This window comes from Labeo rohita, chromosome 17, assembly GCF_022985175.1.
Source record: "Labeo rohita strain BAU-BD-2019 chromosome 17, IGBB_LRoh.1.0, whole genome shotgun sequence".
Classification (NCBI taxonomy): domain Eukaryota; kingdom Metazoa; phylum Chordata; class Actinopteri; order Cypriniformes; family Cyprinidae; genus Labeo; species Labeo rohita.
In genome coordinates, this window is record NC_066885.1 from 35,432,325 (window position 1) to 35,455,446 (window position 23,122).

Below are 23,122 nucleotides of genomic sequence, written 5' to 3' on the forward strand. Positions count from 1 at the left end.
GTACATCAGGAAATACTGTACTGTTATACTAACGGCATATTCAGTTCAGTATTTATTTAGCCCTGTAGGGAAATTATGTTTGCAGCATACACTCGCACAGACATTTGACCTTTCACAGTAGGCATATATACAAATAAATATAAACAATAATTTAATATTATTAATCTAATTAAAATATCCAGTCTAACTGACCATCAGCTACCACTAGAGGAAGAACATTTTACAAACTTCATTGCTTGGGGAATAAATGAGAAAATTTTAGACTTGTTTTAAAATGTTTTTAAAACATTTAAAATGTTTTTTGAACATCGTCGACCTGATGGTAACAATTAAAAAGTATAAAATAATGAATGCCTCTTATCATCCACAATGATGTTAGCCTTTATTATTCCACTTATTACACTAAACATAATGATTATGTGAACAACGGCACAAGGACTTGTCTGTCAGATGGCACTGGCTATTGACATGATTACTTTTGAGAGATGATCTGATGATTCTGAAAACACTCTTACGAACTAGAGAACTAGAGAAGTGAGTAGAGAGGGAGGAGCGGAATTACGCAACCCGTGTATCCGAGAGACTCGCATCAGGCAGCATGACACTGTGTGTTTGCTCAGAACAGCACGCGATGTCTGCAGGTATCTGAAGAGTCTGTGGTTTGCTGAGCGAATAATCGCTGATGTGATGCTGATGCACCTGACCATGGGTTTCTCTGTCTGTGCTGAACCGACTGTCCGCTGGAGGGTCTGCTGCTGCTTTTAGGATCGTGTATGGAGTTAAACGGTCTTCTGTCAACTGATCAAGGCTCATCGATCAGCGTGACTAATCGACAGTAATGAAGAGCGTGTTTACAGTGATGAGCTGGAGGACGCGGTGAGTCGCGCCACATGCGGTACGTCAAACAACTTTATTACTCAACTAAAGTCACCGAATGAAAATGAAGAGTTTTTTGCGGCTGAATGAAGTTTCCGTCAATGAGATGGAGGCATTGCTTCATGAAACAGCGCGTTCGGTAAAAGTGCAACTGTGTGTGTGTGTGTGTGTGTGGACTTGTTCTTGCTACATAGAGGGGACCAAATGTCCCCACAAGGATAGTAAAACCTGACATTTTTAACGTTGTGGGGACCGGCCTGCGGTCCCTATAATGTTAAAAAATGATTAAAAATAGTAAATGATGTTTATCTGAAAGTGTAACGATGCAAACATGTTTTCTGTGAGGGGTAGGTTTAGGGTTAGGGTTGGGTTAGAGGATAGACAATATCGTTTGGTCAGTATAAAAACTATAGAAGTCTAAGGAAAGTCCCCACAATTCACAAAAACAAACGTGTGTGTTGTTCAGGGTTCTTCACATCACTTCAGTGCTGCATGAGCGTCGAGAGCGTTTCCACCACAGGAGCGAAGGAGGGATGCTGGACCCGCTCCGATCTCACCTTTGGCCTTTTGTGTTTGGTCACTGTTTGCTCTCGTCGTATCTTCTCTTGTGTCAGGTACGTTTGAGTGAAGTCACCTACAGACTTTAACTGATCATTTGACGGCACTGTTCAGACATTGGAGAGGTTTGTTTAACTAAAGGCATCCGACCCTTTTTTTACTGGGTCACGAGCCCTAGTGAAATACAGATGTGCCCCACTAAATAATTTCTAATACATCCTTCCCTCCTAAAAAAACAAAAACAAAAATAAAACCAAACAAAAAAACAGAACAAAACAAAAACAATAGAAACCATCACAGAGGGTCTAAAGGTTTCCACTAAAAATACTAGGGCTGCACGATATTGACAAATATCATAATTGTCGATTATGCCCTTGAAATTGTAATTAGCAATTATTAATTATGATTATCACAGTTTACACTGAATGATGTTTCAAATAGCTTTATACCATTGTTTGAAGCAACTGCATGCCACATGGTATATATAATATAATATATACTATAACTATATATAATATCATATAATATATAGTTTCTTCTTAAATATAAAAAAAGTACAAATGTAAAATTAAAATGAGAAAAAATGTAGAAAAATACACACATACACAGCAGATTAAGCAGATTAAGAAGTGTTTTTTTTTTTTTTTTTTTTTTTTTGAACATTTACATTGTGGCATCTGTAGTTGTAATCACGATTAGAAATTTGATTAATTGTGCAGCCCTAACCAATACCATCACAAACAAAACAAACTGTCAACTTTTAACCACTGAAACCATTAAACAATGATTCTCTATAGTGCGTTTTGGGACGTATTCCATTTGTTTTAGTGGTTTTAACAAGCCACCAATAGAAGGCCAACAGGCAACATTACAGTTTCCATTAAAACTAGTACAATTCCCATTATAAGCAGTAAAACCATTACAAATTCTGTGATGGTTTCTATTGTTTGTTTTCAGCAGGGTTTTCGGACTGTGATGATAGTATAACAACCTTAGAATTATTTCCCTGATAATATTTCAGCAGTCATGTCATATGTTTATATCAGCTGTATTAGCCATACCAGATTGCGATTGAATCACACTTTTGATGAGTTCAGTACAGTACAGCTTGCGTGTCCAAAATTAAAATGTTGAATGACTTATTTTGCGACCGTGGAGAAGCAGGGAAAGTGACTGGAGCTGTGTGAAGTCATTAGCAGATTATTCATCGCAAACACACTCACCACCTCTTCATGTTCTCCGTAAGGATTTCAAACAAATACAGACTGAACGAATCGCTGTGGTCAGTGGTTTTAATGAGATCCAAAGCTCGTTTTAGAGCTGCAGCTACATACTGTAGATGTGTTTCTGCCTTATTTACATACTGTACATTTTCACCCACACAGCCCATAGGAAGCGGCTGAGGATCAGTGGTAATGTATTCTTTCTCCCCGAGTCTCAGAGCCTCCCACTACAGCGCTGAAGGAGGTGGGCGACTTCTGCTGGTCTGAATCCTGATCGTCGGTGTTAGTTACTGCTAGGGTGGCCGTTTCTATAACACCAGAAAGAATACAAAAATGACAAATAATCCCCAGCCTATAAACATGAACAAAACACTTCCACAGCTTTTCCATTAAAGGGTGATATTTCAGTCCATTTCCAGGAAGTCATGTGATTTTGTCTTGGATAAGTGGACTAACCAGTTAGAAACTAGACACAAGTCATTTTTTTGTAGGAAAAAAGAGCCACAGCTTCCCAGGTTACAGCAACTTTGATTTATTTCTTCTCTTGAACACATGGAAGGAAAACTTTATTTCAAATGTTTCATGCAATTTTTTAATTTAAATTCACAGCTTTGGATTGAAAAATAGCTTGTGTTGAACAGAGACGTAAACGCTCTTCTGTGACTCATTTGAAAGAAAAACTCTATTGCCAACATTGTGCGTACAGTGTAACTTAAACCTGTAGCTTAAAGCCTTTGTTTTATCCTGTATGTTAATTAATTATATACTAATTGATGAATTATACAACAACAATGATTTTGAAAGAGGATAAATGTTAGGTTACTGTTACAGCATTATCAATAGGGATGGGTACCGAGAACCGGTATTTTTTTTAGACCGGTACATAATTGGGTCAATACCGGACTAATGATAAGCTTCAGGACAAACGATACTGTTATCGATACTTGCGTTGTTTTATTTCAGTATACGTAAATGTTAATGGCGAATTAGAAGCTGCTGCTTGTTGTTTTCCTTCACTGAATGATGTGGGCGACGTTTGCTCGACGTGCGTGTGATATCCATGTGCGTGTGTGGTGTGTGTTTGCGTGCAGAAGATCAGTTATGGCGGCAAGGGTGAAACATTCGAAAGTGTGGGCTCACGTTACAAAACTAAGCAACACCAGTGTCAGATGCAATATGCGGTGGTGTAATAGTGAACAAAGGAGGCAACGCTAGTAATATAATGAAACATCGACTAACAAAACACAACATCTATCTCAAACAATGACATATTTGCTATGTCTCCCGGCTCCAGCACTAACTTCAACTGGCCACATACATTCACATCAAATGTTAATTCAGCGGTAGAGTTACATTTACGAGACACTGCACTTATTCGCAGTCACAAAAGTACATTATTTGCGTGTGCTTTAAAGCCATCATTCGCGTGCTGGTCTGATGCGCTTTGTCAAAGCGCGTACACCTGAAGCGTGCGTACACTAAAAGGCGGACAAACAGGACCTGATTACTATCATTTGATTGCACTAATACTGTCACAAACACATGGTTTACATATAAACACAGTTAGTTATATCTAAAGTGAAAGTAAACAGTTGAGAGAAAAACAGATGCATGCAGCTCTTAAAGGGATGGTACTAAACATGCTGCTGACTGTCATTAAAGGGATAGTTCACCCAAAAATTTAAATTCTGTCATTATTTACTCATTTAGTCATGTTGTATCAAACCTGTATTAATTTATTTCTTGTGCTGAACACCAAAGAAGATATTATGAAGAATGTGGGTAACCAAACAGTTGCTGGTCCCCACTGATTTTGATAGTAGAAGAAAAATGAAAGTCACTGGGGACCAGCAACTGTTGGTTTCCCAAATTCTTCAAAATAACTTTTATGTTCAACAGAAGAAAGAAACTCATTCAAGTTTAAAACAACTTGAGAGTGAGTAAATGATGACACAATTTTCATTTTTGGGTGAACTGTTCCTTTTAATCTTTATAAAATAAAAATAACTCACTGCTCTTGATGGAAGAACTTTAATACAGTTGCTAAAGTTCAGCAGTAATAAAATAACTTGAATTATCAATCAACTTACCAGAGGAATTTATGATCAAACCTTTGCCGGACAGGCAGCATTACCATGAGACTGAACCGCTGCGTGACATATTATTGCGTTTCGCTGGTCAAGGCTCTGGGCTGGTGAGTGAATCAGACGCTGATCTCTGAGGCTGTAATAGGCTGCGTGTGTCACTTTGGATAATCAGCATCAGTGTCTTCTCTTCTCTCTCTTTCCTCCAGGCGGAGCTCCAGACGTCTTGCTCTCAGCACGGCATAAACAGAGGAGCTGAGGGTTGCCAGGTGTTGTGCCACTGTAGGACGTACCCTCCTGTACCTCCTCCACCTCCTCCTCCTCCTCCACCGCGAGGACTGATCGCTATGGGTGAGGCATCACTACACATCACGTGTTCATGCTAGGCAATTAATCAATGTCTGTCATTAGCCATCGGTTAATAAATAGCTTGGTTTGATTCGTCATGAACATTCCTGAGAGTACTGGTCTCTGTTTTTAAAGCACACTATTCCAGTTCATCTCAATGGATGCGCAGCATATTTCGAGAGCCGTCGAAAAAAAGGAAATGCATTCAATACAGTCCAAAACAGAGCTAATGTAAAGAAAACCAGGTTGATTACATCAGAGATGGCAGGGAGAATAGAGACTCACGTTGTGTTTGCATTGAATTAATTATTCCGGCGTGTTCCACTTTTAAACACGAGCTCTGTTTTATTCTGTGTTTGTTTCTGGAGATCGTGAGTCGTCACGTGCCAGCGCACTGAACAGAAAGTCAAAACATCTCACCACGGTATCATGCGCAAACTCCGTTTTCTCAGCCGGCTTCTCGCTGCTAAAGTTAGTAGTAAACCAGCTTCTCTCTAGTAAAGTTTTGATGGATGAGGATTGCAATCAAGGTAAAGACGATTGCAGTGACATACAGGAGTCGTACAGTAAGCATGCTTGAGTTTGTTCTATTAATGCCAGTGTTGGGCATGTTACTTTAAAAAAGTAATTAGTTATAGTTACTAGTTACTTCTCACAAATAGTAACTGAGTTATATCATTATAAAAAGTATCTAACTACCAGGGAAAGTAACCACTGTGTTACTTAAAAAAAAAAAAAAAGTTTAAATATGTAAAATAACTTGGATGTCCCCAATATTAAATATGTTAAATGAATGAAATTTAAATTAAATGAATTACATTTTTTTCCAGACTAATATTAAATATCTGATATCTTGTATGTGTAATTAGAACTTTAATTTTTTGAATAACCATGTATGAATGCATATTTGTCACGTTGACTGAACTTAGGACTGGTGGTGGTGCCAAAGATATTGTTTGTAATTTAGTGTTTTTATAAAAAAAAGGGGGGGAGATGAAAAATAATACTGATAAGATAACAAAACTACTACGAATTCTAGTACTAATAACAATATAAAATGCACTAAGAATTAATGAGCTGCTGGGTTCATGAATATTAATCACGTTGTCTGTGTTCGCTCAAACTGATTTGCTGAAATCAAAACAGAGACGATAGTAGGTGAGCGCCAGCCAATAAGATTTCTGTTTGCGCATTAGTTCCGCCTACTACCGGAGAAACCGGCACTTCTTAAAAGCTGAAGAATTCCAAAGGAACTCAAAACGACGGCTTGTTTGCCTTCACACTAGAGTTTATGGTTTGTCAAATACAGGTACGCTAACGAACTGAAAAATAAAATTATAATAATGTTATAATAAATTATAGTAACGCTGCATTTTATTGTCAGTAACGGCATTTTTCCTCACTGATTGAAGTGTATATGTGCACTCTGGACACACAGATCATACACCGTATTTATTCACAGATCAATTGGTTCTTTGGTGTCCTTTTGGAGTCTCCAGGTTTTTTTGGAAAGATATCTAAATTTATCTTTAAAAAACCTTGTAAAATACAGATTTGTGAGTAATCACCCTTCAATCACCCACATGCTAGTCTACGTTTTAATATTAAAAAACAATATTAATAGTATAGTTATAAGTTAAAAGTGTTTTATTTAATTTTATAAATGAGTCCATTTATAAATATCTAAAATGTTATAAATGAGTCCGGGCTTCGGGACAATTTTCACGTCAGAGTTCAGACATAGTTCGGGCCTGTTTTAGGCTTCTCCTTATTTTTATACATACACCAATTATGGTGATGAAAACAAATTTCCACGCTGGTGGAAACAACATGAGACTTTGGCTTCCACGTTCACGCGCACGCGATTGGCTGAAACTTGCCACGAAGCACCGGCAAAAGCAAAAGAAATGCCTCTTTACAGATTACACTGAAAGAATTTTTGTTTTTGTGAAAGAGTATTTTTATTTCATTAAGGCATTAGAAAGTGCTTCATGTTTGTTTTCTTTAAAAGCACCGTTTGCAACATTTTGTTGATGTTGTGATAAATAAAAATGTACATAAAAGTAGACCCTTAACAGTTCCGAATGATTTTACCTTGATGAGCAAATGATGGAATATTTTAAATTGCCTCCATGTCCTGCAAAGCGGCTTTAGCTTCCACTCTCCGCACAAACGATTGGATATGCGCCTAATAGCACACATTTATCTAAATTTAACGTTGAAACTAACGTTGTTTTATACTTGAACTCTTTTAGGCCTATATCTATAGATTTTATTTTAGGCAAGTCGTGATGATTTGAGAAGGCAAAATTGTTCAAATTGTTGAACAAAAAATGCTTCAAACTTGTTTCTAAATTAACTTAACAAAAGAATGAAATGAAATAAAATCACTTTGCCATTAGACACAAAACTGAATTATTTCAATAGATGAAACAGTGGCTGCTATAAGCTGTTTTGGGAGAAGGGGAAAAAAAGACGGGCTCGGGTCGGACTCGGGCCGATAATTCTGAGAAGCTGTCGGATAAGGGCCGGGCTAGGGCATATATATGAGGCCCGTGCAGGGCTTTAATAAACATTTATCCCAATACTTCCGTTATTATTTAATGTTTGCAACACAGCCTGTACCTTTTAGGTATTCTGCTCGTGAAGCTTGTTCAAACATAACATAACAAACATAAAGCTTAACTTGCATGAAAAGAGCTCTCTCTGGATCAGCGGTTGCGCGAAAGCAGATTTAACTATTCCGATGTGATTGCGATTTCGAAGGTTTTATAGACATGGCAAAATTAAACTCATATAGCAATAAGATTACGTGTGTTTGAATCGAGATTGCGATCTTTTAATGATTAATCCATATGAATCTGTAGCCTACGTATTTTTGTATGTCATAATTTGTACCAGACCTCAAAAGTTACCCGGGCCCAGGCCCAGGCCCGGCTGGCCCCCCCCGCTTCCGCGATCCATGCATTCAACAACTGAAAAAGTAACAAGCAAACACTAGGGCTATAAATACACAAGAGAACAAAGGGCTAATGAGCAACAGGTAAGACTAATTAATTACCGTGACAACTAGCAAGGGTTACTGTGACAACAAACAAGGCACACAGGGACTATAACACTTAATACGAGTCCACGTCATTTATTTATGTGACTAGGTGTCATCTCCCTCAGCTCTCACCGCCATTACAAACTCTATAATTTTTTCTAAATTTTGCTAAGTAATTGATTTGTTAAACAATATTTTATAGATGTTTTGATAAATATTTTTCAGCTTGTGTAAAAGGCAGTTTTGAAGTAAATACATTAGGTATGCCGTAGAAAATAAATACCTTAGATTGAGCTTATCTACACACAGTGCTGATATTTATTAATGTGTGAATAGGTTTAATCATGAATTTGATGCATGGATGTGTGATCACTCCTTCAGCTCCTTCAGCTCCTGCTGTTCTGCTGAGGCCCTGGTGGATGGAGATCATCGTGGTTGGGACGACAGGAAGTGCTTTGGCTGTCTTTCTTTTGCTAACTGTCATTATCTGCTACAAGGCCATAAAAAGGTATGTAATGCTGTCACGGAGTTAGTGCTTAATTTGCCTAATTATAGTGCATAATGTGCAATGTATAGGGCAATCTGCTGATAAAAGTTCTTGAAACAACCAGTTTTACTGGTTTGCGCCCAAACCAGTCTCCCAACGATGCAAAAGATGCAAGAAAACTGCAGTTCTGCAGGAGTGGATGAAGGGTGTTGCTTCATTGCTGTTAGTACAAGTGTGGTTTTGCCACGCTGTGATGTAAATGAAAGGTTGCTGTAGTGGTTTTCACATGTGAAAACGTATTATGTTGTGAGATTTGGTCACACAGCACTTATGAATGTGAATGTCGTATGACTCCTTCCTCCTTTATCTTATTAAAAATAAGTTTATTCTTTTATAAGTGTGCTATTAATACACTTTGTTTAAACTAAAAATAGGAAAGTATACTTTTAGCCTACTTTTTATGTACTTCTCAGAAATATACTTAAAATGACATTTAAGTATACTTGACATACTTAGAAATAGTCTAAATATATTTGACATATACTTGTGCTCCTAGAATCTGTTTTCACTATTGCTATTACAGATCTTCTGTACAGAATTTCCAAAAAACACAAGTGAAGAAGAAACCGAAACATAATGCTTCCACATGTAATCTAACACGATCATCAGACATGAAACAGCATCAAAACTGTGTAACGTTATGGAATAAAATGTCGACCCATGAAGAGGTAATAACGACTGTCAAGCTTTGGGGTGTTGATCTATGTTTTGATTATCATTCTGAATTCAAAAGTATGATGTAACGTTCACTTAAAGAAAACTTACGAGTATACTTGCAGTATAAAACTACTAAACTAGTAGTTTACTGAGACTATACTTCAATGTGTACTAAAAATGCTACTACAAGTATTTAATTAATAAACTATCAGTGTACCTATAAGTTCACTTTTAGTGTAGTTGCAGTACAAACAAAAAAATCTGATGTAAAACTAGTTGTGTACTCAAAGTTTACTACTGTTATACTTAAACTATACTTAAAAGTATACTTTTATATACTAGAAAGTGGGCCAATTTAGTCCCAAGGAGTATTAAAATACTACACTTACGAGTATACTACTAGTACACTGATATTTGTATACTTGCATAAAGTATACCTAAAAATATACTTGAACTTTACTTAAGTGTACTTAAAGTAAAAAGTATACTTGAAATAAACTTGAAGTATGCTACATTTTGGTAAGGGGCACTAGCTAAGGAATTTCGCCGTGACAGGAACAATCAAGGAGGACTGTTGAATAAATAAAAATTAAATTGCAAATTGGAGGTAGTTAGAGGGAGTCAGATTTTGTGAAAATGACTTAAGAAAGATGGCACCAGCATCATTTTATTTTCATACAGATTTGTAGGCTTATGTTTGCTAGTGAAGTTCGTTAGCAATGCTTGTTGCGTTTTTGCCAGTGGTGACAGTTCAAAATCCCATAAACTATTAAAGACATATTTAATATCCTTTTAAATTCTAGTTCCCAACAAACCTTTCTTTTGATATCTTTATTTCATGTCCCTTGTTGGTTCAGTCCCACAGACGCTGGGATCTCAGTGTGGCTGTATGAGTAAATACTCTGTGGTCAGAAAACAATTGTGGGTCACTTTGCTTACGGCTTATACTAATTGTATTTCACAAGGAATATCTGAAGAACAGTTATTGTCGTAACTATAAATATTTCTTGTTTCCATCTGTCAAATTGAACATACCTGTCTAAATACCCAAAAGACACTGAAACGGTCAAGTTGAGGCACATTTACTTGCTGTCAGTAATGTGTTCATAAGATTCTGCATTTTCAGGGATATTTGAAAGAAGAGATTTTGTTTATTTTAACTGTCTGTGGATCTACCAAGGATTCACATACGCAGTATCGTATGATGGTCGACTGATATATCGGCTGATATTTGACATTTTTCACCCAATGTGTTTGAGGCAGGACTTGTATTTTGACAGCACTGAGAATGGCAGCGTCTGCGTACATAACGCTCACAGTCTCTCTCGCCATTGTCACCATTTAACATTTCTGTCTAATATAGATAGTTGTGGCCTAATGGTTAAAGAGTAAGGCTTGTAACCCAAAGGTCACAGGTTTGAGTCTCGGTACCGGCAGGAAACGTACACTCTAGGTAGAAACATGCTCTTCTCTACCTACAATACCACAACTTAAGTGAAAGCCTTGAGGAAAGCACCGAACCCCCAGCTGCTGTGTGTGTTTGTTAACTACTCACTGTGTGTGTGTGTGTGTGTGCACTTAGATAGGTGAAATACAGAGCACAAATTCAGAGTATGGGACACAATACTTGGCCACACGTCCTTTCCTTCCTTCCTTTAGAAGTCTATCTAATGATCATATAGAACTGTTAAACAAAGACATAAAAAGGTTAAAACAATTGCTTTTTTATTATTAGTAATATAATGGCAAACATTATAATACTGTAGTGTTTCGCTACTAACAAATTCAGGCGAGTTCTCAGTCACTCTGCAACTTTATTAATGAACTGCAGGGTTACTGTTTTGGCTGCAAACCATGACGTACACAAAAGAAAAAAAACAGCACACTTGCTGTTCAATGCTCTCACCCTCTCTTTTACTAACTCTCAACTCACTCTATGTTGCTTTGGGAGGCCAGGGGGTTAGACTTCCTCTTTTGAAAAGAAATGGTCAGGTTACCTCTGTAAGGGGTAATCTCTGTTTCCTCTGCAACTGCCTTGCATACTCTGGTCCAGCTGGGTTTCCCAGACATAAAGCCCACGTCCCAACATTTGCAAAGCAAGGGTGCACAGAGTGGAGTCCTAATCTGTAGGCCATGTGAATGAAAGGAAGGTGAGTGTGCCAGTCCCGCTGATGGTCAGCTGTAAGGACGGTTGGCTGCTGGGCCAAGCTTCTGTTGAATCTTTCAACAAGGCCATCGCTTTGTGGGTGCAGTGGTGTTGTGCATGTTTTTTGCACTGGGCCGCAAAACAGCTTGGTGTCAAAATTCCTCCACTGGTCACTGTGGATGACCGCTGCCATACTGAACCTGCTGAAAATCCCATGTTCGCTGTCTCTGTTTCCTGGTTCGGAATTGCATGGGCCTCAAGCCACTTTGTAAAGAAGTTCATAGCAGTGAGAAAAAATGGTTACCTCTGTCTTGGAGAAGAGGCCCATGATGTCCTCAGCTACTCTTTTTACATGTGTGTTCCTACAGCCTGCTGCTGAAGTTAAGCATAAGACTCATCAAGAGCGTCATAGGCTGCACAGGCATCACATCTGTGTGAGAAGTCCTCCACGTCCCTTCTGTGCTGGTGGCAGTAGAACCCTTGGCGAAGACAGCAGAGTGTTTCGGACACCCCGAAATGGCCGTTCCCCGTACCCCCATGACAAGCTGTTAGCACTGCTTCCCTCAGTGCCTTACACACTAACAGTTGCCATCTGTCCTCCCACTCTGGTGTGAACCACCCTCAGTGCCCCACATGCAGGTTGCTTCCCACTCTTGTTAAGACACTGCTAAGGTGGTATGCCACCACCTTTTCTCTGTCAGGCCCTTTCTGCTATAACACTTTCCCCATGTAACATTGCATTCATCCGTGACCAGACCTATTCCGTTTACATTGTCCCAGCATCGGAACCATTGCGATTAAATAGTCCATCATGGACTGTAGGAAAAAAATCGCTCAGCTGCTGCGTCTCTTCAGGATGCACTAAAAAGACTCCTTCCAACCTGGCGTAGGTCCTTGTATGTGACTTCAATGCCAGATTGTTGGCATGCACCACATACTTGTTCATGTTCTGGACAAGCCTCCTTCTATTCTTATCAATGTGGAGGTCACACATTGTGATGACTCTGCTGACAGGACATCTCATGCGGATGCCTCATGGCAATGTGGAGTCACGGCGTACAATTGCATGAAATTCAGTCTGCAACTGTCTTGACGCACAGCCTTCCTTAGCATGAAGTCGATAGCCATTGCCATATGGTTGATATTGGAAGTTCTGGAAGTTGGCAGTTTCAGACATGGAGTATACCAAAAACAGTGTTCCACGGGAACCCACCACCTCCTGAAGTCCACAAAAGGACAAAAAACAGATCGACAGAGGGGTTTTGTGACCGTATGCTGCACGCAACGTGGTACGACACATTCATGATTTCTTCAGTGGATCCATCCACTTTTCTGACAGAAAGAGCACTCCAGCATTTACACACGAAACGAAAGGGCATCGAATGCTTTCTGGCACTTATCAGTCCAGACAAAGGTAAGGTCTTTCTGTTGTAGGCGGAAGAGTGGCGTCCCTATCCACAAGAACCCCTTTCCACATTTCCTATAGTAAGAGGCTAGTCCCAGAAAACTTTTCAATTGTCTCAGGTTTGTAGGAGTTGGCCAGTCTCTGATGGTGTTAATTTTAACCTGTGTCCCCAAGAAATTCATCCCTCTCCTCATAAAGTGGCACATATCTGGATGCAACCTGCAGCCGCTCTTCCCAGCACCTGACGGAGAGATAAAAGTGCTTCATAGAATGACTCCACATGGTCTAGAAGATGTTTCGCCACCTACTTTATTTATTTAATAGGGACAGTGCTCATTAATCAACAGTAAAATACTGTAAATAATCCAGAGTTAGCCCCAGTGGCTAATTTTAAGTTGCCAGATTTTAAAAAGGCAACCTAATTGTGCTTCATAGAATAACTCACCATGGTCTAGAAGATCAAAAATACAAAACATTCACAGCAAGGGACACCTTGTACCTTGTCTATGGGCTGTTCAAACGTGAAGGGAGTGCTGCAGAGCCCAAACGAAAGGACCTTGAACTGTCAGAGACCCTTGTTTGCACAGAATCCAGTTTAGGCAGTGGACTCAGGAGACAGTGGTACAGTAGCCACTCCTCAAGTCAAGGGTGGAGAACCAGGAGGAACCAGGCACAAAGTCAAGGGACTCATCCACTCTAGGTAGAGGATATGAGTCTTTTTTTGTAACTGTGCTGAGCTGCCTATAATCTATGCAGAATCGGCTTCTGGAACTATTTTTCTGCAGCACAGTTACCACTGCCGATGCCCACAGGCTCTCTGAAATCTCACCAATGACTGTCTGTAGCATTTTCTCCAATTCCTTATCCACAGCTTCCTGTTGGACCAGAGGGAGATGCTGTGGTCTTACTCTTATTGGGTGGGCATCTCCCTTGTCAATAACATGCTCCACTAAGTGAATTATGCCCACTTCTTTCTCATTGAGAGCAAAAATGTCTTTGAAGTCCTCAATGACTTTCAAGTCATGGTGCACGTTTATAATAATTTTGTAAACATTTCTCTATTATATATATATATATGCCCACTATATGTTATATGTTGCGGTGGGACATTTTCAGGCAAATAATAGAAAAAATAGGTCAAATGTCAATTTTTTGTCAAAACTAGGTTTATTTATTTAATATTGTGAGATAGCAGAGCACAAGAGAACAACGCAGTCTGAAGTACTGTAGCTGCTCACTTAAACGATCACTAAACAATCTTACTTAGTCTTAGTCTGATCAATCTTGGTGATGTCAGTGCCCTAAATAATGTTATAATGGACTATTTCACATCCAGAGAAGGATCAGATGATGAAGTTACTAAAGAGGAGGAGTCTGTTTTATGCAAGTGCATGATCAGTTGCGCTGCACTCACTTTTCTAAATGTAAACTACAAGGTACACTATTTGTGCTGTCTAAACATACAAGGGGTGATCAAAAGTTCAGAGACTACGCCCATGATAAACAACAGAAATATGTTAGTCTGTTTGTGTAATGATACCGTATAGCACTGCTGACAGATAGCTCTCATTAAATTGAATTGAATTGAAAGTAAAAGCCGTCTCACTTTAAACCCATTTTCTCAAAATTCCATTCCTGAAAATCAAAGCTATCAGCCATAACCTTTGTTACATTCAAGCTATGGACAAAATAAAAAGGAATGGGCTTGAACCCAGCTTTCATATGGTATCGAAAAAAGGTAAAATTTCACCATGTGTTGGGTTTTCCTAGATTGCATCACAATTATAGAAATTAATATTTTTATTTAGCAAGGATGCTTTAAATTGATCAAAAGTGATCATAAAGACATAATGTTACAAATGATTTCTATTTGCGATAAATACTGTTCTTCTGAACTTTCTATTCATCAAAGAAACCTGAAAAAAAATCTAACTAGCTGTTTTCAACATAACAATAATAATAATAATAATACATGTTTTAATATTTGCTTGTTGTTAAATGTAATGTGTAGTCCTAGATCAAGTAGTATTCAGTGCTAGGTGTTTATTTAACGCAGTCACTATTTAAAACGCTGTACCTCAAAGTTTGAAACATTTGTGGTCTCTCACACACTCTTCATTTCTGTATTTCTTTCACCAGAAAAAAAAAAAAAAAAAATCATTGACATCAAAATGTTTAGCCGAGGACTTAGTCTGATTTAGTTGACACAGAATGACCCAATAGATCTTTGGGTCTCAACATGATTAAAAATGACTGAAATCATTTGATCTACATGAACATAAATTATACAAAAAAAAAAAAAAAAGAGGAAACAAAAACACAGACTTTGGGCTATCAATGTGCACCTTCTACAGTTTGAAGTAGAATCTGACTGGATTTGAAGCATAATTACAGCATGCGCATCCTCTCTGTGTCCTCCAGCAGACTTCAAACACGGGTGGGCACTGCACTCGAACAGCTTTGATATAAAAAATTTATTAACTCTGTGAAGTGTTGTGTCACCACCTGCCACATGTCAACTGCTGATATCTATTATTGAGGAACCTGGGTGCTACCAAAACCATGGGTTGTCCAATGGGCGATTGGGGGACCCCAGTGTAATGTGACCGTTTCAGGAACAATGTTAAAAAAAAATGAAGCCAAGCAGGTCTGATCATCAGTAGCAATTGATCTCAGATTCTTTAAGTTCGAGAATAATCTTGCACACAACATTACAGGATGACATGTTTTGTGTTTTGATAATTTAGTTGGGAAATGCCTTTACCGGAGTCATTCACATGCAGGTATTGCTCTTTTGCATCGCTGGCAAACGACGGGCTGCTTTCAGTGGATTGTATGCTAAACCTGAGTGAAGAATCAAAGAGCTTCAGCTAATCAATAATGCCAGCAGTGAAATCATCTCACCAGCCATCTGTTCCAACCCACTGGGACACGAGCATATGCTGTGCCTCCTAATTGTAGGGAGTTGAAACAAATTTTGTTCATGGGCTTCTAATTTAAAGATTTTTTAAATTATAATTGACATAATTTAAAGTGAAGATGTATACATTTACTGTGGTGTGATCAATTTAAACATTTTAATTTATCTCTCAATTAATGGGATAGTTCATTTACGCCCTCTCGTCGAAATGATTGAGGTGACTTTTTTCTTCAGCAGAACAGTAAAGACAGTAAAGTTTTTAGCTGAAGCCGTAGTCTTTGGTGATTCGTAAACTCTGAGAGTCAAAAAAAGCATATCAGGCAACACAAAACTAATACCCATGACTCCCGACGATGTATTAAGGTCTTATGAAGTGAAACGATCAGTGTGTGTAAGAAACCGGATATTATTTATGGCATTATTCCCTTAAATTCAGAGCCTCAGAAGAAAATGGTTCAGAGTGATGGTCCCATTCACGAATGAATCATTCTTCTGAACTGGTTCTTTTTCGTGAACTGGTTGAACCAGTTCAGCAAATCAGACTGAATCATTTGAAATAGAGCAGCACAGATCTACAAGTTACTCAACCAAAACAGCCACACCGACTGGAAATGAGACCAAATAGTGACGTTTCTGATCCTCTGATGAATGAATCATTCAGGGCACCAGTTCCTCCGACAGTCACTGAACTGAGGAAACAGTTTGACTCGCACCGAAAACCAACGAGCCGCTGATACACTGTATGCATTGTAATGGTGCGTTCACACCATACATGAAGCAAATATGCGCATCGCATCACTCGCTCTAGATTACTCGTGGGCAAATTCGCCCCTATTTCCAAGTATATAAAACTGCAGACCGGAGATCTCCAAAATGGGGCGGGAACTCCAAAAGTGGGCAGAACCTCCAAAATGGGGTGGGGTCTCGTCGCGCAAAGACTTTCCCCATTGGCTCTGGCTTCAGCCTATTGTTATTGACTTACATTTCAAAACTAAACTTTATAAAATAAACAGTTTGTAGTTTTTCTCATATAAAATAAACTATGCTATATAAATAAATATCCTCAGTGAGAGCAGAGCCCCAAAGCTCGTGGCCAGTGGTTAATGATATAAACGGGAATCACCCACGAGATCTCCCGCAAGCTGTCCCAGTGAAGAGCAGGGAAAAGGTTTTACTCTATCGCTTTGTTTTAAGCAACGGGGGCGTCCCGGTTCTTGAAATTCGCAGGGTAGGAGGGGGTAGTCATGCTGAATGTAACTAAAAAGGTCAAATTTTCCGGTGAGGTCTGGTTGGGGAGTTACAGAGCGGCCCTGACAGTCTCATATCGCATAATCTTATTAACTGTTTATCTGTCACGCTGTTCAGCGCCAATCCCGCCGTGCAGTCAGTTTCACTGGTAAAGGTTAGGGTAAGGTGTGGGGTAGGTTTAGGGGTTAGCATTTGTGTAGCATAGGGTAGGTAATTGACACAAGCAATAAAATCTTTAAAATCAGCTGTGGGGCGGAGTTTGCGCTGAAGTGGATTGGGGGGAAAATTGCTCATGCGTGTCATGTGCCTGTCTGTCAAAGGGAGGAAGCCACACCCTATTTTGGAGCACACACCCTGTTTTGGAGTTCCCGCCCCCATCTGGAGATCTCCAAGCTGCAGTTATATACCCCTCCCTATTTGTGTCTTTGCATTGACTTTGTATGTAATCTACTCGTGTGAATAATTACATTTGCGTTTGGTGTGAACACACCATAAAATCTGCCAGAGAGTCCACCCAGATGAAACAAGAAGAAACAAGGAAAGAAAACTCGAGGCAATCAGCCGTTCGATGTACCTTTATAGTTGTTCACGCTAGTGCACTCCTCTCACACACATGCGAGAGGGCGAGTACAAAACAGTAAATAAAACACTCTGGTAACATGACAAACAAAAAGAAAGATAGTTAGAGCATTGTAGCAGTCAGCAGCAGAGCGACCATCTCTCTCCTCACTGTCGACTCTATCTCTGTGCGTGCACACTCACAACAAAAAAGCGTTTAAACTTAGAGCAAAATATATTTAAAGAGACCTTAACATAAATAACGTTAAACATTAGGTGGCCGCTACAGCATGCATGAACCCCAACTTTTGAATGAAGACTGAAATGAACGTTTATTCACTTCATATACTTTAGACATGTAAAACATCCATGTTTCACATCATTATTGGGTGCACTGCAAAAATCAGCATATGCTGGTTAGGTATGTTTTGAAGCATGGCTGTGTAAATAGTTTAAGATGAAGTTTAGTATTTCATGCCAATTACTGCAGTTTTCTCATTTAAAGTGAATCCCTGCTGTTGGAACCCACAGATGATATTTTAATTAGCAGTAGCTCAAGGAAAGGATATTTTATCCAAAGGAACTGCACTACCGTTTATGTAACCGTTTGCTTGATGGTCATGTAATATGCTCGCACCGCTTTTGATGTGGATCCACGCGGGACGTTCGGCTGATGGCTTTTCCTAATGCACCTTCAGGAAGCGCAGCGCCAATAGAGCAACTGTACAGCCGTGTTCAGAACAAAGACTCCGCGACTGTATTCAGTCCAGTCCTGCTTCGCACACGCTGTAGGGAGCGCAGGCTCACTGGACAAATATAATGACCAGAGACGCAATGAAAGCAGGAGGATATAAATAGGCCGTGCTGAATAACACATACACCAACGGTTGAGGATAACTCAGATCATAGCTAGGGGCGTAGAAATGATTTGTGAGCGGGACAGAATGTTCAGCTTGAAAAACATTAACAAAGTGACCGTGTTTTCTCTCACGGCTTATCTTCATAGCGTGTCTGTATTCTTTCAGGTCTGAGATGGCAAATTCTGAGAATGTTTACTGTTTTTTTAATGTTGTGTGCAGGAAACCAATGAAGAAGGAGAAGAATGGAACAAACTGTGGAGAAGATGCAGTTAGCTCTTTCAAAAAGACCAACAATGCTGTGGTGGGCACGAGGAGTGTGTAAAATCCAAAATATGAAATATTTCCAGCTAATCATAAAGTCAATGAGGTCAGAATAATGCAAACTGATCCAAAGCCCCTCCGGATGCAATTTGAAGTGACGGGGCTGCAGATTGCACTGCTGCTGTGTCGATTTGCATCAAAGACATTTGCATGCTAGTTTGGTAAAATCACATAAACCCAGTTAATGACAAATGTTTGGCAAATAGATTTCATATAGTCATTCATTTTATGTTAACATGTGTCTTGTGTTTTTAAGTTTAATTTACACAATGATTTATGCAACTTGGACTGGAAATTTCTGAAGTGTAATTTCTGGGGTGTGTAATGTCGTTGCACAAGGTGATGCGCATGGCACAGGTCAATGTGTGTCACCGCTCACCGTTCTTCAGCACGTGATGCTTTGGATATTTCCAGTCTCAAGGTTAAGACACTAAATGTGCTACTAACGTATCTTGTAACAGGCAGAGAGGGCATCTGAACAGACTAAAAGCTCTTGGCTGCGTGGTGATTACATGTCAGGTTAGGGTCAAGCAGCAGACGAGTTTGATGCACTTATAAGGCTGGAAGGATTTATGTTGACCCATAATCCAGGAAGGTCATAATTAAGATAATTACTGATGTTGTTGACCTTGCTGATGTGCCGGACAGACTTGGATATGTTGGAGCAGTGGATTTGGATTTGTTGTTCTTGTGTCTGTGCAACTGCCTTTCTCAAAAAAGTGCCCTAAGAAATATGAGATTTTCTTTTGCACTGTGAAGTGTGCTGAATAAATTCTCAGCAGGCAGTCACAATGTATTATATGTATAAAGTGGTATATAAATTATGCATGAATGTAAATACTGAGAACAGAAAACCAGCCTTCATGACTGTTATCTGCTTGCATATGTTTTTATATAGTAGAAAATCTAAATTTGTCTTGTCAGTGAAAAACTCCAGGTTGGTTACTGGAAATTAAAGGAGTTACGGTATTGAACGGCATATCCCACAGTCTTTGTCATAGATGTGCAAAGCTACATTTTCTAAATCCACTAGTTGGTGGGAAGCTTGAACAGATATGAAGCCTTGTTTAAATAAAGCAGGGGTGTCCAAACCTGTTCCTGGAGGACCATTGTTCCGCAGAGTTTAGCTCCAACGCTATTAAAACACACCTGAACTAAAGTAATCAAGGTCTTTGACCTCGCTGAGCTCTTCTCAAATGGAAGGCTGCGTCCTTCCTAAATCAGTCTTTCTGAGGCTTGTAGGTTAGAACCCTTCTCTGCATTAAACTAGAATGAGACATTATAGTAATGGCCCTTTCACTCAGGATGTGGAATGCGCTAAACTATTAAACTGCGTCGACCAAAGCCCACACGCAGCGATGTACACCACTGGCATGCAAGCTGCGCATGGCGCGCTCAAAACTCCATCGGTGACAAAAATAGAGGAAAAAAACCTTGGGAGAAACCAGGCTCAGTCGGGGGGCCAGTTCTCCTCTGATCAGATGAATCAGCAGTTTAATTCCAGGCTGCAGCAAAGTCAGATTTTGCAGAGGACTCATCTGGTTCCCGTGGTCTTGTGCTGATGACCGTCTAGGTGATGAGGTCTTTGCTGTGGATCTGTCTCTGGGGCTCATCTGGTCTCTGCTGACATTCAGGGCTGTAGAGGTCATCTCTAGGTGCTGATCCACCATCTGATCTGGATACGGACTGGATCTGGTGGTTAAGGTGACCTCGGAATAAGAATGAAAAAGACTTATATTAGCGTCTATGCCATTCTTCTACGATGTAACAAATACATCGGGTGTTATGGGAAGTGTTCCCGGTTGACCAAATTAATGCAGCCTAACAGTCCTTTAACGGATTTGAATTATAGAAATATGTTGATGTGTTTCGTGTAAGCCAGGTTAAAGAGATGGGTCTTTAATCTAGATTTAAACTGACAGACTGTGTCTGCATCCCAAACAGTGTTGGGTAGATTGTTCCAGAGCTTGGGCGCTAGATAAGAAAATGACCTGCCGCCCGCGGTTGATTTTGATATTCTAGGTATTATCAAATTGCCAGAGTTTTGAGAACGCAGAGGACGTGAGGGACTATAATGCGATAGCATTACAATAATCTAACCGTGAGGTCATGAACGCATGAATTAACGTTTTGGCATTTGCCACTGAGAGTATAGGTCATATTTTAGATATATTTTTGAGATGGAAAAATGCAGTTTTACAAATGCTAGAAATGTGGAATTTGAAGCAAAGATTACTGTCAAATAGCACACCTAGGTTCCTAACTGATGATAAAGAATTAACAGAGCAGCCATCGAGTGTTAGACAGTGTTTCTGGTTATTACTTGATAATTGCCTTACCAGTAAGAAATTACTCGTCATCCAGTTTTTTTATATCAACTAAGCATTCTGTTGGTTTTGCGAAGTGGTATGTTTTTTCAGGCCGCAAGGAAATATAGAGCTGAGTATCATCAGCATAACAGTGAAAGCTAACACCATGTTTCCTGATGATATCTCCCAAGGGTAACATGTAAAGCGTAAAAAGTAACGGCCGCAGTACTGAGCCATGAGGTACTCCATACTGCAGTTATTGATGGCGGCAGAGATGTATAGTAACGAAGTAGAACTACTTCACTACTGTACTTAAGTACTAAAAGGCCGTATCTGTACTCTACTGGAGTATTGTTTTTTTCTCCTACTTCCACTTTTACTTCAGTACATATTTTCGATGAGTTTAATACTTTTACTCCGATAGATTTTTTATGTGCTGCATTTTCTGAATGGTGTTTCGTTGCAATTATAAAAATGTTGCGAATCATTCCAAACCCACATTATCACTGCCAGAGCAGTAGATGGCTCTGTCACAGGTTTGAATAAGCTGGCTCATCATTGAGCGAATCAGACGATCAAAGAAGACAGCGCTGCCTGCCTGCATTGAGAGCACTTTAGTTAGGTACGCGCGGTTCATAACATGCTGCGATGTTCAGTTAACGTTAACTAGCTGGCTATCATAAAGGCTGTCACGCTGAATGGTGTTTTTGACCCATCATATATATATATATATATATATATATATTATAAATCGTAAACCATGTTTCTTTTCGTTCTGCTTAATCACGTGCCCATTATTATAGTGTAGTGTTTTATATGATGTCTTTTGACTGCTTTCTTTAATAACTACATAACACAATACTTGTACTTTTACTTTCGGTATTTGAGTAGTAAATTTTAAAATAAACTACTTGCAAAACTTAAGTACAAAAAATGTTGAATACTTTAGTACTTCCACTTAAGTATGGTGCTTAAAGAGCACTTCAACTTCTACTCAAGTCACTTTTTTGATAGAGCACTTGTACTTTTACTCAAGTCTGGGTCTCTAGTACTTTATACATCTCTGGATGGCGGTCAGATAAATAAAATTTGAACCATGCCAATGTACTTCCACTAATGCCCACAAATTTTTCTAGTCTATTCTAGTCCAATAATGTTGTGGTTGATAGTGTTGAACGCAGCACTAAGATCCAGTAGCACTAACAGAGAGATACAACCATGATCAGATAAGAGCAGGTCATTTGTAACTCTAATGAGAGCAGTCTCAGTACTATGATACGGTCTAAAACCTCACTGTAAATCCTCACAGATACCATTTTTCTCTAAGAAGGAACATAATTGTGAGGATGTCAGCTTTTCTAGTATCTTTGACAGAAAAGAGAAGTTCCAGATCAGTCTGTAATGAACTAGTTCTTTGGGGTGAAGTTGTTTTTTTTTTTTGTTTTTTTTTTTAACAAGAGGCTTAATAACAGCCAGTATGAAGGTTTTAATTCTTTACTGTAGGATAGGGTACATTCACGCCATGCAGTACGAAATACCTCTAGTTTTGTTTTCCTCCAACTGTGCTTCATTTTCTGGGCTGCTCTCTTTAGAGCACGAGTGTGCTCATTATACCAAGGTGTCGGACTGTTTTCCTTTATCTTCCTTAAGCATAAAAGAGCAACCGTATCTAAAGAAGGGGTCACCAAACTTGTTCCTGGAGGGCCAGTGTCCTGCAGAGTTTACCTCTAACTTTCCTCAACACACCTACCTGGAAGTTTTAAGTATACTTAGTAGCTGCATGCATATAAAAATGATCGTCGTAATCCAGGGGTGGAGAACGTTGATTCTGGAGGGCTGGTGTCCCTGCAGAGTTTAGCTCCAACCCTGAAAAAAAAATACCAACCTGTATCCTGAAGACCTTGATTAGCTGGTTCAGGTGTGTTTGATTAGGGTTGGAGCTAAACTCTGCAGGGACGCCAGCCCTCCGGGAACAAGTTTGGTGACCCCTGATCTAAAGAGTCCATAGTTCCCTAT

The 23,122-nt window shown here is 39.3% G+C and overlaps 1 protein-coding gene across 1 annotated transcript; it reads left to right on the forward strand.

Annotated features, from left to right (window-relative positions):
- The first annotated feature begins 574 nt into the window (after positions 1-574).
- On the forward strand, positions 575-23,122 carry LOC127180263 (proline-rich membrane anchor 1). The gene is made up of 5 exons (XM_051134278.1): positions 575-895; positions 1,343-1,490; positions 4,951-5,092; positions 8,517-8,643; positions 18,696-23,122. Exons 1-5 carry the CDS (start codon positions 891-893, stop codon positions 18,796-18,798), a joined length of 525 nt encoding a protein of 174 aa, XP_050990235.1. The 5' UTR covers positions 575-890; the 3' UTR covers positions 18,799-23,122.

What these genes read in the sequence shown, in the direction of transcription:
- LOC127180263 (XM_051134278.1), top strand. An exon ending in CGTATCTTCTCTTGTGTCAG is followed by an intron (nt 1,491 to 4,950) that starts GTACGTTTGAGT and finishes TCTTTCCTCCAG; the next exon opens with GCGGAGCTCCAGACGTCTTG. An exon ending in GCGAGGACTGATCGCTATGG is followed by an intron (nt 5,093 to 8,516) that starts GTGAGGCATCAC and finishes TCACTCCTTCAG; the next exon opens with CTCCTTCAGCTCCTGCTGTT.